At 41.6% G+C, this 19,415-nt stretch overlaps 1 protein-coding gene across 10 annotated transcripts in view; it reads right to left on the reverse strand.

The window, feature by feature from the left end:
• Positions 1–19,415, reverse strand: part of rerea (arginine-glutamic acid dipeptide (RE) repeats a) — a 564,590-nt gene that overhangs the window by 268,839 nt on the left and 276,336 nt on the right. For 7 of the 10 annotated variants that reach the window (XR_011587646.1, XM_070860497.1, XM_070860493.1 and 4 more), the window contains exons 4-5: positions 5,357–5,462; positions 116–160 (exon numbers count right to left, since the gene is read on the reverse strand). Coding sequence is in view for 9 of the 10 variants with exons in the window: in XM_070860497.1 (XP_070716598.1) it covers positions 116–160; positions 5,357–5,462 (151 nt within the window). In the remaining variant the exon portion in view is untranslated. The remainder of the gene's footprint in view (positions 1–115; positions 161–5,356; positions 5,463–19,415) is intronic. The other 3 variants (XM_070860503.1, XM_070860500.1, XM_070860499.1) reach the window with 1 other exon arrangement.

Here is a 19,415-nt window from a genome sequence, read left to right on the forward strand (position 1 = left end):
GGTAATGCGAGGTGATGGAGGGAAATCACTCCTACAGTTGTGGACTTTTGGTGAGCTCAGCTGTGATGCCCTACAGAGTCACACTGCCAGTTGGCAATCACCTATCTAGACTCACCTGAAGAACGGCCAAGTGGATGAGGGACCCGAGGGCTGTGAGCACCTGTAGAAATGTAGCCCCGTAAGAATGAGGAAAGAAGAGTAGACATTTACAGGGACAAAACTTTTTTAAAAAGCGATAATAAAGGATGGTCTGTCAAAATAGAGTACTTACCCCATTACATGTCCCATCTGGCTAGTTTTTAAACCTTTGAAGAATAATTATTAATTGAAGGGCTACGATTTTAGGCCTCTGCCAACTGGCCTTTCATCAAAGCAGGCATACTCTGCTGCTGGTAAGGGGATCCTTATTAGGTATGGTCACAAGCTGCCATTCACCTTTCAGAAGTCTATTTAAAGACCAACTGGGAGAACTCTTCTTGTCTGTTTAAAGCCGCCTAGCCAAACCTTGATGTGTTCACAGTAAAATACATCAAGAACAGATTTAAAAATAAAGACGGCTGCTAATCAGTCTCTACATAAACCAACTTTGCTGCAACCAGACAATTTATGCAAGTCAGCCAGATGTTAAGAGCACATCTGCTTCTCTTCCATTTCAATGTAATGTCAGACAGAATAATTCTACATATGACCCCATCAATAGATAATTATGTTTATTAAAAAAACTACTTTTTAAAAAACATTCCATCAATCGCAAGACATGTTTATTCTTGAACTATTATCACCCACAATGCTGAACTACAGAAAATATCTCTCAAAAATAGAACAGGAAGAATAAATTAACATATGTCCATTAACCAATGGGCCATCATTTATTTTGTGACAGTTTTAATTGAAGTTTTACTCCCACAATGATCAGGTTTTAAAAGATCTAGTTGCGATTTCTCCTTAAATCCATTGGATGAGAATTTTCCTTTCACTTCATATTGGCATAGAAGGTGGAATATTGAGTACTTTAGTGAAAATACTTTTTTCTTAAGGACAGAAACTTTGAAAATAGGGATCATACTACTTCGCCATTATTCCGAAGTGGTATTATGTGTCGTGACCAAAACAAACAATCCACCCAGCCTTTTCAGCAGAATTAACACTGAAGCTTCAAAATTGAATATTTTCAAATAAGCACTGCATACCACATAAAGTCACTGGTTCAAGAGGGATATATTAGTTTATGCATTAACAGCTTCAGGTCCTATACTGGAGTTTGCAGTTTTTGAGCACAGCTGGTCTTTTAATTGCCCCCTCCCCTCTTCCCCCATAAATAGGGACAACTAATATGTTCCAAAAATACAGAAACCTTGATAGTTTTGGGATACAATAGAACAGTTGTGAGTCTTGTGCTTTAGGAGCAGAAGTTACTGTGTAATGGAGGGAAAGAAAATTAAATACCGATATGGCCATTGGATGTATTGTGATGCAAATTAGTTTTATATCAGCATCCAACCTTTGAAAGATTAGAATATTTTCAAACACATCAAATAAATAAACTAAATCTATTATTAGAAGACCATTAACTAAAAATCTAGGCAATGCAATTTGCCAAATTCCTTTCTGAGATGGTTATGTAATTCTCACAAAACTCAGGAGTAAGCCCAAGATGAAAAGATGTGTAAGAACCACAATTTTGAAAGACCAAATCACCTTTGAACAGCCACAAGATGAGCAGGTTAAGTCTAAACATTCTTATTAGGATATGGGTACATCAGAAAACCTTCATAGCTATTTATACCCATGGAACATGGGATCTACTGCTCCCGATGAAAGAGCTCGACTCATGTTCATTGTCTCTGCTGATAATATTGTATTTTCTCCATCAGTGACTGATCTCAAACATAACCATGCAAAGGATTAGAGATCAGTCTTCCTTCCTGGCTAGCTAGCCACAGTACTCTTCATAGGATGACTAGCTGGCCTTTTATCGGAACATAGGAACAAGAGTTGACCATTGAGCCCCTCGAGCCTGTTCCGCCATTCAATGAGATCATGGCTGATCTGCAACCCAACTCCATGTGCCTGCTTTTGTCCTCTATCCCTTAATACCTTTGGTTAACAAAAATCTTTCAGTATCAGATTTTAAATGAATTGATCTAGCATCAATTGCCGTTTGTGGAAGAGTGTTCCAAACTTATACCACCCTTTGTGTGTCGAAGTGTTTCCTAATTTCACTCCAGAAAGATCTGGCTCTAATTTTTAGACTATGCCCCCTAGTCCTAGACTCCCCAACCAGCGGAAATAGTTTCTCTCTATCTACCCTATCTGTTCCCCTTAATATCCTGAAAACTTCGATCACATCACACCTTAACCATCTAAATTCCGGGGAATACAACCTTAATTTATGTAATTTCTCCTCATATTTTAACCCTCGGAGTCTGGGTATCATGCTGATATTCGAAGCACAAAACACAATACTGTTGAGGTAAGCCAGACCCACCTTTTTTATGCTTCGCTGTGTGTTATGAAACAACGCATTAATTGCTTAGGTGTGCTCCCCATCTGGTCAGGAGGCAAGTGAAAAGGTGTTGGTGGTTCTAATTTTACATCAGCTAGCATACTGTTTTATCTATCCAGCAGTAAGATACTTCACCAGATGCCGAGCCTCCACCACCCAGTAGATTTGGGGACGACTGCCCTAACAGGCTATCTTAAATAAGCTGTAAACTGACACTGCAAAGGTAACCAATGACAGCAGCCTTTTCCTTTGGTTTGGAGATAATACTGCACAGAAATTTGATTGGAAAGATCCTAGTTACAATCTAGATTTTCATGAAGCATTCGTTAGCATGATTAATTTGAAACCTGACTCTTAGCAAAATAGTGTTATAGGAAGGTTTAATCTGGAATTTTTCCACATGTTCCAGGATACCTAAAACTAGCCGTACACTGACACCATCTGATGGCAATCGCTGAGTTCCACTGGTTCCTTCTTGGAACCATCTGCTAATCATTTTCATTAGGAATAGCTATCCAGACCCCTTAAGAGAAGATAAGTGGCAAATAATAATACCCAAGACTAACCGGTGGGAGATGGGCAGGGGAGGAGAAGTTAGACCAAAAGATAGTACCCCATAGAATTTTATTTTATTCATCCTAGGATGTGGGCATCGCTGGCAAGGCCAGCATTTATTGTCCATCCCTAATTGCCCTTGAGAAGGTGGTGGTGAGCCACCTCCTTGAATCGCTGCAGTCCGTGTGGTGAAGGTGCTCTCACAGCTGTTAGGGAGGGAGTTCCAGGATTTTGACACAGCGACAATGAAGGAACGGCCGAGATATTTCCAAGTCAGGATGGTGTGTGACTTGGAGGAGAACGTGGAGCTGGTGGTGTTCCCTTGCGCCTGCTGCCCTTGTTTTTCGAGGTGGTCGAGGTCACAGGGTTTGGAAGTGCTTCGTAGAAGCCTTAGTGAGTTGCTGTAGTGCACCTTGTAGATGGTACACACTGCAGACATGATGCATTGGTGGTGGAGGGAGTGAATGTTTAAGGTAGTTAATATGTCCACTGGAGCCTTCAAATGTTCCAAAGCTCTCTTTGGCAACTACAAGAGTATAAACACGAGGCATACAATTGGAATTAATATGGGTTATACCAATCTAATTCACTCCATTTTGGGAACCATGGTCTTTATCTAGTGACTTTAAGTATGTTGGAAGATAATTTCACTGATCCCACACTTCCAGCAGGGAGATGTGTTCAAAGACAACACAGTTCAGAGTAATAGCTACAACACTGCAGTGGTATTTCTCTAACATGCACTTCCTTTGACTACAGCCCCTCACTGGGAGTACAGGAACTGTGAATTCATCCCACAATCTTCTGTCATTATGGCACTGAAGGCTCTTGTAAAATAAATATCTTGTAAAAATACTGTTAGAACCATCTGCCCAGGATATAGCTGCATTGAAAAAGTTAAACAAGTTATTGGGTCATTTTGGCAGTGGAACGTAATACAAATCAAAAAATGGTTGCGCAAAATGTAAAGTTGCGATTCATGGAAAGACATTGGTTGTGATCAGTTTAAAGTGATAGGGGTTGATTAAAATTTTGATGGTCAATACTTTGCAATGTCTTGTTCAAATTAGGAGAAAAACAAAATTCAAAATTCAGTAATATTGAGAATAATTGACTCCACAGAACTCTCAACAAAATTGTCAGTCATAGAAACAGCATGAATCCAATTGATAAAAGGGAAAGAACTGAAGATAAACCATGCATGAATGTTACAAAAAACAATTAAAAATGGAAAGTTACATGGTGCAGGATGGAAATTTAAGAAATGGCATGTTTAACCCCCAAGATTCTCCATCTCAAGGCACGAGGCCATTTACAAAAAGAATTGATTCTTGCACATATGTGCAGGATCACGTAACAATGGCCGCTATCTCCTTCTTGCTATAGCCCAGGGACATGGAGGCCAACTGCAGCACCTCACCAACATCCAGTCCATGACACAGAATAGATTAACCAGAGCATAACATGGTGCTTCAGTAAAGTACAACTTCTAAACTTCTCTCATTTGAGTTTTTCAAAAATTAAAAATGGGGGGGGGGGGCGAGGGGAAGATTTAAATTGTTTATCCAAGCAGGTGCCAATTTTTATACAATTCTGGTGTATAGAATAGTAGTCAAGCACAGATGAAGGCCACTTAGCCCATCGAGCCTGTGCTGGTATTCGTTCCTGACAGAAGCATCTATTCCAATCCCATTTCCCTCCTCTTTCTCTGTCATTTTATATTCTTCCTACATAGTAAATAAACTGCAAATCTAATCTACAGCAAATTCTACATTTATTAATTACCGATCTTCCAGCACTAACATTTAGTTACTCACTGCAGGTTTTGAAAGACTCTTTTTTTTGTCCCCCAGTAGCTCATCGGGTGAAAGCAGCATGTGTGCACAATAGTCATACAAGCTAAGAAACTCTTGGTATCCATCCATGGTTTGGGTGTCAATAAGGTGCTACAGTTGGCAATCTCCTGGGTTATGAGGAGGAGGGAAATATAGGCCAAGGTTCCTGCTCCTGAATGGCATCCAGTGGCTCTTGCTGCCAAATGCATGTGTGTGGACACTGAATCAGGTTGATCTCCCACAGTCCCCCTTTGCCCCACTCCCCAAAAAAGTAAATTTACTGTTCGCACAGCCAGGCTCCCACATGAAGGCATGGCACCTTCGAGAGCAAGGTATCAGAGAGCCACTGCCACCTGTGGAACCATGACTTGCCACCTTCTGGAGAGGAAGGGAGTTAAGAAAAGATGGAAAAAAATAAAATGTTGCGTGTGTCATGTAAAGTAAATATTATAGTACTCACCATTCTCATTTTGTCGGTCCTGAACCAGATGTTGATAGACTGAATCAGGCACCTCTGACTGGCGATAGTACCACTTGACATTCATTAACAGATGGTCCCGTTTACTCTGAAATGTTAAACATCAGCAGGCTAAATGAATGAAATTATAAAGGGGACAATATTTGCACTATTCTTTGCATTGTGCTAATAAAAAAAAATGAGCAAGACTTTGGCATTTACAAAATAAATGATTTTAATCAGATTACAGATGAATTGACTGAAAGAAATACTCAAGTTTGAGCGATATTACGGAAACATTCCCGATGAGGCATTCATGGTCAAATGGCTGCAAAAATTTAGCATATTCCATATTAACTACAGCATATGATGGCAGAAAGGGTTTAACAGGGAAATAAACGGAATGATATCAGCCTTCCAACTCACATGTCTAGGGCATAAGTAAATTATAAATCCGATCGAGGTGAGTTAGTCTCATAAAATACCACTCCAGAGTAATGCATCACTTAGGTACAGCTGTTAAAAGTAGTCTCAAGGATACTCATTAAATTAGAATATGATTTTGTAGGACATTTCAGTTGTTGTCAGAACGATATCAGATAGCGTTAAATGGAACATAGAAACAGGAATAGGCCATTCAGTCCCTTGAGCCTGTTCCATCATTCAATTAGATCATGGCTGATCTGTACCTCAACTCCATTTACCCACCTTTGTTCCATATCCCTCGATGCCTTTACCTAACAAAAATCTATCTTTCTCAGTCTTGACAAATCCAATTGTCCTAGAATCCACAGCCTTTTGGGAGCTGGGTTCAATTCTGTAATTATTGCTTATAGGCCAAGATGTTGGGGCTTGATTGGAAACTTTATAGCACAGACATCCTGCAGGGAATGGACAAAGAAGAGGAAGACGAAGGTGTAGAACAACACTGGCTGCCTGGGAGGAAGATGGGGAGCATTTTCCATAGTAGTGATGCAACAGTAATGGAAGCGCGTCCAGATACTCTCTGGGTTACATACTGGATTCATACACAATAGTAGTTGGAGACTTGCAAAGGTAGTGTGTAAAGGAAAGGAAATAAGTACCAGTGATAAACACACATCTTACTTGCTATTACGTGTTTAGTAAAATTATTATGTTAGGCAGTCCATCGAAATCGACACTGCAGTTGGAGGATGTACATTGTGTAAATAAAATGCGTATTATTTCTTGTAAACACGGGATCATGAACATCAAGTTGGCATAATGCATTATTTTTACATAAGTGGTCGGAGTTCAAAACACGAGATATGAACACACACATTTTAAAATTGTTAAAGTACACAAAAAAATAACAGCAGGGAGTAATTTCAAGGTTGTAAATCTACACACTGACTTGGTTACAGACATCACTTGAAACACTGAATTAGATTTTGCAGCAGTGCTATCTATCATCATGCTAAATTGATTGTTCTGGATTATCACTATGTGGAGAGGTTCGAAGGCAATATTGTGTCAATTTTATGTCTTTTTCCCGTCGAATTTTCTGTGAAATTCATCAAGTTGTACAACTAATTACGTGCTGAGGAAGACATATTTTAGTGAATTTAGTATGAAGGTTAAAAGACGTATTTGCTTAAAGCTTGCGGCAGTGCCACCTTTGACTGCTGTTAGTGCAGAATTCTCCACAACCATTCAAAAATAATAGGGAACATAATGAAATAATTCTCTAACAAAGTTGCTTTCAAAAGTTTTACTTCCGGTTCTGAACATGGTTTTTGAAGACAGCTTTCCAGTGTATATGTTAATGGGTTAGATTCTTCTTTTAAATGCTGAGAAAAAATGCTTGCAGCTTGCAAAGACTAATTAGAAAAGTCAGAATTTCAAATCTTGAGTACAATATGTACTGTACGATCAGGCCTTCAGTAGAATCATCAGTAGACCAGTTGGTGGCAGCACTGAGTTAGAAAACAGCAGTCTGTGCTGCAACATATCAGCTATATTTACTCATGTAAAATTCATGCTGAATTAGTTCACAGGCCTCCCATGTACAACCAATGCTAGTCTATAGCAACAAAAAGAGCCTGCAGCTCACCTTTTGTGTTTCCTTCTTTGCAAATCAATGTTTTATCTTTATAAAATGGGTTTGACACATTTCATTAAACCTCTTTAGAGTCTTAGCACTATTCTGAAAGACTTGCATTTATATAACGCCTTTCACGACTACCGGATGTCTCAAAGCGCTTTACAGCCAATGAAGTGCTTTGAGTGTAGTCACTGTTGTAATGTAGGAAATGCGACAGCCAGCTTGCGCAAAGCAAGCTCCCACAAACAGCAATGTGAAAATGACCAGATAATCTTTTTTTTCATGATTGAATGATAAATATTGGCCAGGACACCGGGGATAACTCCCCTGCTCTCTTCGAAATAATGTCATGAGATCTTTTACGTCCACCTGAGAGGGCAGACGGGGCCTCGGTTTAACGTCTCATCCGAAAGATGGCACCTCCGACAGTGCAGCACTGAGGTGGTATGCAAATCTGCAAATCTAAGCAGGGAATTTCAGAAACCAAATTTCCTTGCAGAAGCAGCACTCCAAACTGCACAACAAACGTGCAGCATAATCAAGTGTGACCAAATTAATATAGGATTTCTGGTGAACAGCATGCCCCGTAACCCTGTGCATAACACTGTGGATATGTTAATGGATCTGTACATCCATTCACGAATGGTAACACGGTGCAATACTCATCTTGGATACGAACGTGGATTCAGAAGGTTGAGAGTTTATTTTGCAAATTTTTGAAACTTAAATGTTCTGCTTACCAACATCCATGTCATTTATACCTTGATTAACTGAACTGAAATTAAACAATCCTGTTCAATAGATATTTAGTTAGAAATGTTCACAATGGATGTCCTTGGATATCAGCTTGGCTCAGTTGGTAGCATATTCATCTGATCAGAGTAGGAGGATTTGAGACCAACACCAGGACCTAAGCTCATAATCTAAGTTGACAGTACAGAGTAGGTTTGAGGGAATACTGCATTGTTTGAGATGCCATATTTTAGATAAGATGATAAATAGAGGTCCCAGCTGCTGGTTCAGGTGACATTAAACATCCTATGTCACATTTCAAAAAGCAGCAAATTTCACCTGCTTCCATCATCTTCCACAAAATCTCCATCATCAACCAGTATCAACAAAGACAAGCTTAACTGGTCATTCATCTTACTGCTATTTATCACTGCCGCATTAACCGTCACGTCTCTCCAAAAGGTAATTGCGCAAAGTATTTGAGGTTCCCTAAACATATCTGCCTCTAAAACCCTCCTTAAGACTCACAGTTGACCAAGCTTTTCGTCAACTCTCCTAATAGCTCTTTCTTTGACTCTGCATGGTCTGATTAGGCTTCTATACAGCACCCTGGGATGCTTTTCTACATTAATGGCGCTAAATAAAGTTGTTGTTGATGAGCTGGACTCCAGCATGGAGCAACATTTTTGGGAGACAAGGAGGAAAATCGGGGGAAGAGGGGATTGAAGCAGCTTTTCCAAATTCTTAACTTCCGCCAATTGATTTAATTGCATGAAATAGTTTTACAACTCATCATTACTGTTTTAAGAGCATACTATAATAGGTCACATTATAAAGCAAAACCGTCCCTTTTCATGACCGTACGTCGTGTACAATGCCGTTCCAGAACCGAAAATGAACTCCATCATTTTAATTGGAGCCCTGAGTTCTCTTCCCCACAGAGCTGCGTTGGATGTTCGAAAGTTCTACAGCAACTTCATCTAGGTTTCCTCTGAATTAGAAAGCTGCAAGCAATTTATCTTTACGATCATTTGGTGTTACAAAGTGCCACCAGAGGCAACTGGAATGAGGTTGGCTATCTCAGGAAATGGGCCTTGATGGTTACCAAGAACTCTGAAGTCTTGCAAAAAGTAAGTGCCATGAATGAAACAGAAGAGAGCATATAATTTTTTTCCAGCATTCCTTAGTTAACAAACTAGCCATGAAGTCAAAACAACTGGTGGTACTTTGGGATTGGCATTTCTCATGTCAACACTCTGGAAAGAACAAACTAGCATTTATGTACTTGCAACGGATAGCTCTTTCAATGTGAAATGGCATAAAATTCAGGGGTCAATTTGTGATCATATCTGGTATTCAGCAAAATTCTGTCATGGGACATCTTTTTCTGTTCCCCCTCCTCATGTATATAATGAAAGCGTAAACTGTATAAAGCAACTCATTTCTGTTACAGAATTATTCTTACGAAACAAAGTTTGGTTTTAGAATAAAATCTTCACATTCTTGACAGAACAATTTTTATTATTTAGATTGCATAACTAGTCACAGAAAGAACATTTTCAATGCAACTGAAACAATGAGCCTGAAATTCCAACGTCCCCGGGCCCGTACGAAGTTTCCAAGGACCCGGGAAGGCATCAGAAAAGCCGGTTTTCAGCATGCAATGCGCATGCGCAGAAAACCGGGTTTTCCAATCTGTCAAGTTTCTGGCTTGACAGATCTCGCGCATATTGAGCGAGGACAGTTGCACGTGCAAATTTCCGATATGTCCTCAAAAATCTTGCGCCTGAAAAGGCAGGCGCACAGGCCTACTTTTATAGGCGCAAGTTTTTTTTAAAAACACACAAAAATATATAAAAAAAGTTAGGAAAACATATTTTATTGTTTAAAAACCCTCCCCACAACAGTAAGTTTATTTTAAGGTATAATTTAAAAAAGTTTTTTTTTTAAAATCGGGAAAATATATATTTTTTATAAAACATCAATAACTAATTTAAATGAATCCTAAATATGCATTGTATATTTTCTATTACTGTTTTGGGTGTTTGGGAGAGTTTCTCATTCACAGTAATCAGAGTTTCAGACTTAGGAAACTCCTATTACTATGAATGAGAATATACAATACCTGATTGGCTGCTCAGAGCCATGTGACTCCAGCTCCAGAAAAAAAAAGCAATCAAAAACTATTACCAAAACCCTAACTAACTAATCGCTGCAAAAAAATTTTTCAAACGTAAACATGCAATATTTGCAGGTTTTCTAACTTACCACTGCTGGTAGGGCTGCACTGACAGGTTTTACCTGTCGCGGTTCGAGGCGCGGCATACATGGCCTTCTTTGACCGTACAAAGGCCTTTGACACCGTCAAACGTGAGGGATTATGGACGGTCCTCCTCCGTTTCAGCTGCCCTCAAAAACGTGTCACCATCCTCTGCCTGCTCCACGATGATATACAAGCCGTGATCCTGACCAACGGATCCAATCCACGCCCGAACCGGGGTTAAGCAAGGCTGCATCATCGCACCAACGCTCTTCTCGATCTTCCTTGCTGCAGTGTTCCATCTCACCCTCAACAAGCTCCCCACTGGAGTGGAACTAAACTATCGAACGAATGGGAATCTGTTCAACCTTCGCAGCCTCCGGGCTAGATCCAAGGTCCCATCCTCTGTCATTGCGTCTGCACACACTCAGAGGCCGAACTCCAAGCCATCGTCAACACCTTCACTGAGGCGTGTGAAAGCATGAGCCTTATACTAAACATCCATAAGACAAAGGTCCTCCAACCAACCGCACCCCGCCACACAGCACTGCACCCGCCCCTGCATCAAAATCCACGGTGAGGCCTTGGACAACGTGGACCATTTTCCACACCTCGGGAGCCTACTGTCAAGCAAGGGCAGACTTCGATGACTAGGTCCAACACTGTCTCCAGTGTGCCAGTGCAGCCTTCGGTCGCCTGAGGAAAAAGAGTGTTTGAAGACCAGGACCTCAAATCTGGCACCAAACTTATGGTTGAAAGGGCAGCCCTCCTATATGTCTCAGAGACGTGGACTATGTACAGCAGACATCTCAAAGCGTTGGAGAAGTACCACCAGTGCTGCCTCCGCAAGATCCTGCAAATCCACTGGGAGGACAGATGTTCTCGCTCAGGCCAACATCGAAGCACTGACCACGCTTGACTAGCTCCATTGGGTGGGCCACATCATCCGCATACCCGACACGAGACTCCCAAAGCAAGTATTCGACTTGGAGCTTCGTCATGGCAAGGGAGCACCAGGTGGGCAGAGGAAATGCTTCGAGTACACCCTCAAAGCCTCCTTGATAAAGTGCAACATCATTCCCACCGGCACCTGGGAATCCCTGGCCCAAGACTGTCCGAAGTGGAGGAAGAGGATCCGGGAGGGCACTGAACACCTCGAGTCTCGTCGCTGAGAACAAGCAGAAACCAATCGTAGACAGCAGAAGGAATGTGCATCAACCCAGGCGCCCCACCCACCCTTTCCTTCAACCACGGTCTGTCCCACCTGTGACAGAGATTGTAGGTCCTGCATTGGACTCTTCAACCACCTGAGAACTCACTTTTAGAGTGGAAGCAAGCCATCCTCGACTCCGAGGGATTGCCGATGATGATGATGATGACGACGACGGGTCAGGATACTGCCGAAACTCTCTCTGGTGCCGCTCTCCCCGGCGATTCGTCCCATCGCAAACAAGGAGCAGAGGATCTTGCCCGGGCTTTGTAACCGGGTTTTCACTGCGGAGGGTCAAAATGCGGCAAAATCCCAGTCGCAAACCCTTCGAAAATCCAGCCCATAGAAAGAAAAAAAAACTTACATTTATATTCATGACCTTAGGACATCCCAAAGCAGATTACAGCCAATGGTTCGGCTTATTTTTGAAGTGTCGTCACTGTTGTAATGGAAACGCAGCAGCCAATTTGCGCACATCAAGCTCCCACAAACAGCAATGCGATAATGGTCAGATAATCTGTTTTAGTGATGTTGATTGAGGAATAAATATTAACCAGAGCACCGGGGAGAACTCGCCTGCTCTTCTTCGAAACAGTACCATGGTATATGTTTTTTTTAGATGGTAACATACCCAAACTACCGGTAGACACTAAAGAACTTGCGAGGTGGAAAGTGGTCTCTCTCATTCCCAGACAAGGTGAACACTGCTGTCAGCGTGAATTATATCGTTGATATCACTTTCTGAATCAGTGCCCAGGCAAACGGAAGGAGGAGAAACAGATGCCCCTGAACTTATTTTAATCACAATAAAGATTCACAGGGACAAACCAAAGGAGGTTCAACCTTTCAGATTCAAAGCAGTATGACTGGGCATTCGACTTTAATACAAGGAACCATGGGTTTGCTCTCTGGTGAAGGATGTGGGCTGGGTGCAGCATGGGGTGGTTGCGACACCTGAAGTTACAACTCTTAAGAACTTATTTTACAACCCGAGCAAAGAGAAGAATGTGCTCTGATACAGTCGATGCCCCTACTTTCTAGGGGTTGGTTTGTGGCTGGCAATCCAGGTAGTAAATGGTGTGCCCATCTTGTCAAAGGATGATGCAATATGAGTGAACATCAAAGGGGAGATATTTTTCAATGGGGGAAAAACAACAATAAACCAAACTGATTCATTATGATTTCAAATAACTCGATGTGCAATCCATAAAAGGCATGCAACATAATTTAATTTCAGATCATTTTTCCACTTTGTCCAGAACCCAGATGTTAAAACTGAATGACACCACCATTTCTTTCAACTCGAAAGCAATTGCTCTCCAGCAATGTAGTGTTTGTTTACCAGTGGATCTCTCAGATAGTCATGTGGGTGCAACTAACACACAAACATCTGATAGTAGCCTGTGATCCGAATCACGACCACATGTCGACAGCTCTAAAATTGTAAACAGATCCAGCATTATCCAGCATTGCCTCAGAGGAATGGTAGCAGATTTACCATTTTTAGGTTATCCTGGGAAGTACTTCAGAATTAAAAAGAATGGGCAAGTCCAGCTTTAAATAACTCAACTGGTTAATTCCTAAAGAGGAGACATTTTTATTGTACAATAATACTGATGACAAAAGAAACCACCAATCACAAATGTTTCATGTATGTTCGAAATTATGACACAGCCTTTATTCAACAATGCATCAGTCAATGCATTCATGAAATCATCAGCTGGAATCCGACAGTTTGGGAGGGAAAATAATCAACACATTTATTGCCTTACTTCCAACACATGCAGACTAAAATACTGCACATCAGCATATTTTAAGTAGGGGGTATTAAAAGTAAAAAGCAAGCAGTTAGGGTCTTACCAAAAAGTTTATTGAAAGGTGCTTTTATATTATAGGAGCTCAGTGGAGGAGAGATGTATGGCTCTCCCATTATCAGCTGCGCTCCAAAGTATAAACACCCTCCCCCCCCCTGCCCAGGGAACCCCAAGAGCAGCACAGACTGTTGGCCTACAAATGGACCAGGTTAAGCCAGTTTCTTAAAGTAAATGCAGATAGCCATCGATTCATCAATCGGGTATACTCACTGCACAGCAAAGCACGATAACCATTGATGCCAAACTGAGTAAAAGGCAAGAGTGATGCACGGAGGCCCCATAGACAGGTAAGGTGCCGTGGGATGGGGAGGGGGGGCGGGGGGGATGAGTGGAGAGGGAGAGCAACTCGGCAATATAAAAATGGTTCATCACATACTACGATTTAGCAGCTGGTCGAAATGTTCCCATTCCTATTCTGAAGTGTGCAGCTATTTTAATATTAGCTATCAATGACCAGTAAAAAAAATAAAAGGGAAATGAGATTTGCATGTTACAGTGAGCAATGGTACGAGCAATCTATCCAAGGAGAGCATATTCACATTATGTCGCTGCAAAAACACACGATTCTGTCTGATCCTCAAACCCAAGGAGGTCTGTGGACACACTTTCATAAATTACCGTTTCAGTTCATTTGTCTTATACATCATCCCCCCAGCCAAAAGACCAAACAGGTAATATGCTCCCAATCTTCTACCAATGTCACTACCAAGGGGAGGTAGAACAGCTACCACTGGTGATGCCCCACCTAGTTTTACCTACAATTTTATCAGAAAACAGCTGCCCTTGGTTTCCTATTTCTCAGTACCAGCACAACTGAATCCCGCTACACTTTGCATGGCATGTAAATCCAGATTTTAACTCTGACACCGCACGTGAGGGCCAATGGCCTGTATCACTTTGCAACCAGAATTCTCAATATTGCTTTTTACATTTTTTATGAATGTGGTTTTGGTCTGCATTTTCTTATGCTGAAATTAATTATTATGGACTATTTAAAAATATTGCAAATGCCACATCACACGTGTGCTCCAAACACATTGGGATCACAATTAAGCACCTCTTCATTTTTTGGGGTGCATTTGAAAATTTCATTTTGAAAAACTTAAATACTATTAGCATTTATTCACTATTATAGATCTGGTAGATTTATAAACACAAAGAGATAATGCAAGGGCAATACTATAGCCATACAATAAGAATTAAGTTAAGTGCAGATGCTCTCAAATGTTAAACCTTTTTGTGACACCACTGCTCAAAGGAAGCTTTGTTCTTTCAAAAGCTGTGCCATTAAAGACAGCTTTGAATGCAAATCTTTGTCATTAAATATTTCATGGAAGCTTCAGCAAATACTAACATTGACTTTCTTCTACTCTGATGTTTCAGTCCTGTTCTTATCCAATTTCGACAGATTCGTTAATATTGATCCATTACTTTTTCTGTTGAAAACGCAGTACTTAAGAGTAGCAAATTTGTGACAACAAAACTGAAAGGAGAGAGAAATTAAATTCTCCAGTTCAAAGGTTGAAAACTAATCTCATCAAGAACATATTCGACAGCTGTAGTATGGTAATATGACCTTTTACAGCTGAATGGCCTGGCAAGTTTTAGTTATTTCACAAGTACTCATTAAATAATGAACTCCTGGGGAAAAATTAACACAAAATATTTGGTTTTGATTTTAAGATTAAAATTAAATTAAAAATGCAATCGTTTTCATCGGCTGATTGTACCAGTCTCAGTTGATTAAGAAAAAAAAACAGCTTTAAACTGATTCTCCTGGAATGGAAGATGATTTTAAAAATACAAATCGTCTGTATTTAACACATGAAGACGTTTTTTCCCAAATCAGTCTCTGTATCGTGTCCTTGTATTTAGGATAAAATTAGGTTTTCTTGCATTCATGCATTTCTTGCATTGGCACAATCATCTCAAATAAAAAAATCATTTCCTTTTGAAGTCTTTTAGCTTCAAAATGAAGCCCATTTTTAAAATCAGTTCCCCCCCCCCTCAATGAGCTCATTATTTTAACAAAAGACAAAAAAATTCTGAGATCATGCAGCTTTAACATATTAAAATATTCAATAATTGCTGTTCCTTCAAGTCTACTTGCTTTCATAAGCATGAGGATTTCTGAAATGTGCTAAATGCACAAATTTACCTACAGTAGGTCTATGAACTATTAAACTAAAAATACGAGAGTGTTTACTTAGGGTTTCATTCTCTGAACTGGAGCATCACCTGCATATCACTCAAAGTAAGGTAGCCAACAAGAGAAAAACCATAATAGGCATCAGCAGCATTATTCACTGAACTGATCCCGCTCCGCATCATAAACAAGGACACTCCATCCTAGATTTTTCCGTTCTTTCTCTCCCCCTACCACCCCAACCCCAAGAAGTTATCCACTTTGGTAGGAAAAATAGAAAACAGAATTTTTTTTTTAAATGGTGAGAAATTGGGAAATACTGGTGTTCAGAGGGACCTGGGTGTCCTTGTACACTAATCACTGAAAGTTAACATGTAGGTACAGCAAGCAATTAGGAAAGCAAATGGTATGTTGGCCTCTATTACAAGAGTATTTGAGTACACGAGTAATTACTGCAATTATATCATCATAGGCAGTCTCTTGAAATCAAGGAAGACTTGTTTCCACTCAGTGAGTTCTCAGGTGACTACAGTCCAATATGGGAATTACAGTCTCTGTCACAGGTGGGACAGACAGTGGTTGAAGGAAAGGGTGGGTGGGGAGTCTGGTTTGCCGCGCGCTCCTTCCGCTGCCTGTGCCTGTTTTCTGCATGCTCTCGCCGACGAGACTCGAGGTGCTCAGCGCCCTCCCGGATGCTCCTCCTCCACTTAAGGCGGTCTTTCGCCAGGGACTCCCAGGTGTCGATGGAGATGTTGCACTTTATCAAGGAGGCTTTCAGGGAGTCCTTGAAACGTTTCCTCTGCCCACCTGGGGATCGCCTGCCGTGTAGGAGTTCCGAGTAGAGCGCTTGCTTTGGGAGTCTTGAGCCATACAGGAGGGCGGGCATCACTACAGCCCTGTAGACCATAAGCTTGGTGCCAGATTTGAGGGCCTGATCTTCGAACACTCTCTTCCTCAGGCGGCCGAAGGCTGCGCTGGCGCACTGGAGGCGATTGTTAGACCTCGTCGTCGATGTCTGCCCTTGCTGATGGTAGGCTCCCGAGGTATGGAAAGTGGTCCACGTTGTCCAAGGCGGCGTCATGGATTTTGATAAGGGGGCAGTGCTGTGTGGCGGGGTCAGATTGGTGGAGGACCTTTGCCTTATGGATGTTTTGTGCAATTATATAGGGCCCTGGTGAGACCACACCTGGAGTACTGTGTTCAGTTTTAGTCTCCTTACCCAAGAAAGGGTATACTTGTCATAGAGGGAGTGCAGCGAAGGTTCAACAGATTAATTCCTGGGATGGGGGGGGGATTGTCCGAGAAGGAGAGAGTGAGGTGATCTCATTGAAACTTACAAACTTCTTGTTATATATGCAACTATAGATATACCCTCTGTGTAGTTGCATAAGATGGAGACTTGTTACCTGATGTACAATCAATAAGGTTGACACCGTGTATATACTATGCTGGCACCACTAGAGGGTGCAACTTGTGGAAACCGGGGTTTCCTGCCCCTGTGGCAGGAGGCTGTCCACCAGAGGGCACTGCAGTGGGGGACCTAAGGGTCACCTGCATAGGTGTGCAGGGCCCAGTATAAAAGGCTGCCCACCATGCTTGTGCCTCACTCTGCAGTTTGAATAAAGGACCAAAGTCATGACAGTTTGAGTACAACACATTGCCCCGTGGAGTCATTAATAAGTGCATCACAGACATAACACTTCTTACAGGGCTTGACAGGGTGGATGCAGCAAGAATGTTTGCCCTGGCTGGGGAGTCTAGAACCAGGGGTCACAATCTCAGAATAAGAGGGTCGGCCATTTAGAACTGAGATGAGGAGAAATTTCTTCACTCAGAGGCTGATGAATCTCTGGAATTCTCTACCCCAGGGAACGTGGAGGCTCAGTCGTTGAATATATTTAAGAAAGAGAGTGATAGATTTTTGGATATTAAAGGAATGAAGGGATATGAGGTGAGTGCAGGAAAGTGGAGTTGAGGTAGAAGATCAGCCATGATCTTATTGAATGGCGGAGCAGGCTCAAAGGGCCGACTCCTCCTCCTTTTCATATGTTTTGTTCTTAAATAGAAGGCATAAAAGTTTATTTTCTTCAAATTGGTCAAATGCAGTCAACGCACCAGCTTTCAAGCATGTTTAGCATTCACATAATCTGCTTGCTGCTACATATCTTCATGATGCCCGAGAACTAGGATTGCCTGCTTCAGTAAAGGAGAATGGGAATCATTTATACTCAATTTGGATGTACGTATATTGGATGAGAAAAATGAAAAAGTATCACATACGGGAACCTGTTATTCTTAGATAATGATAATACGGTCAACCATCTAGACTCCAGTCTTTCTCCCAGTGTAAGAGATTAACTTAGCTCTGGTCTTTCGAATAATCTGGAACCAATATGGTGGGTATATTGTGTTTAATCTGAGTTTAAGGCAGAATATAACACACTAGTTATGCAGCAAAACTTAGGACCGTGACAAGTAGCGAGTACCAGTCCCGATCGGACAGATGGCTGTCGTATACATAGAAACATAGAAAATAGGTGCAGGAGTCGGCCATTCAGCCCTTCGAGCCTGCACCGCCATTCAATGAGTTCATGGCTGAACATGCAACTTCAGTACCCCATTCCTGCTTTCTCGCCATACCCCTTGATCCCCCTAGTAGTAAGGACTACATCTAACTCCTTTTTGAATATATTTCGTGAATTGGCCTCAACAACTTTCTGTGGTAGAGAATTCCACAGGTTCACCACTCTCTGGGCGAAGAAGTCTCTCCTCATCTCAGTCCTAAATGGCTTACCCCTTATCCTTAGACTGTGACCCCTGGTTCTGGACTTCCCCAATATTAATAAGAACATAAGAATTAGGAACAGGAGGAGGCCATCTAGCCTGCTCCGCCATTCAACAAGATCAAGGCTGATCTGGCCGTGGACTCAGCTCCACTTACCCACCCGCTCCCCATAACTCTTAATTCCCTTCTTGGTTAAAAATCTATCTATCTGTGATTTGAATATATTCAATGAGCTAGCCTCAACTGCTTCCTTGGGCAGAGAATTCCACAGATTCACAACTCTCTGGGAGAAGAAATTCCTTCTCAACTCGGTTTTAAATTGGCTCCCCCGTTATTTGAGGCTGTGCCCCCTCGCTCTAGTCTCCCCGACCAGTGGAAACAACCTCTCTGCCTCTATCCTGTCTATCCCTTTCATTATTTTAAATGTTTCTATAAGATCACCCCTCATCCTTCTGAACTCCAATGAGTAAAGACCCAGTCTACTCAATCTATCATCATAAAGTAACCCCCTCATCTCCGGAATCAGCCTAGTGAATCGTCTCTGTACCCTCTCCAAAGCAAGTATATCCTTCCTTAAGAAAGGTGACCAAAACTGCACGCAGTACTCCAGGTGCGGCCTCACCAATACCCTGTACAGTTGCAGCAGGACCTCCCTGCTTTTGTACTCCATCCCTCTCGCAATGAAGGCCAACATTCCATTCGCCTTCCTGATTAGCTGCTGCACCTGCAAACTAACTTTTTGGGATTCATGCACAAGGACCCCCAGGTCCCTCTGCACCGCAGCATGTTGTAATTTCTCCCCATTCAAATAATATTCCCTTTTACTGTTTTTTTTCCAAGGTGGATGACCTCACATTTTCTGACATTGTATTCCATCTGCCAAACCTGAGCCCCTTCGCTTAACCTGTCTAAATCTCTCTGCAGCCTCTCTGTGTCTTCTACACAACCCGCTTTCCCACTAATCTTTGTGGCATCTGCAAATTTTGTTAC

The sequence above is a fragment of the Pristiophorus japonicus genome, chromosome 18, assembly GCF_044704955.1.
Source record: "Pristiophorus japonicus isolate sPriJap1 chromosome 18, sPriJap1.hap1, whole genome shotgun sequence".
Lineage (NCBI taxonomy): Eukaryota > Metazoa > Chordata > Chondrichthyes > Pristiophoridae > Pristiophorus > Pristiophorus japonicus.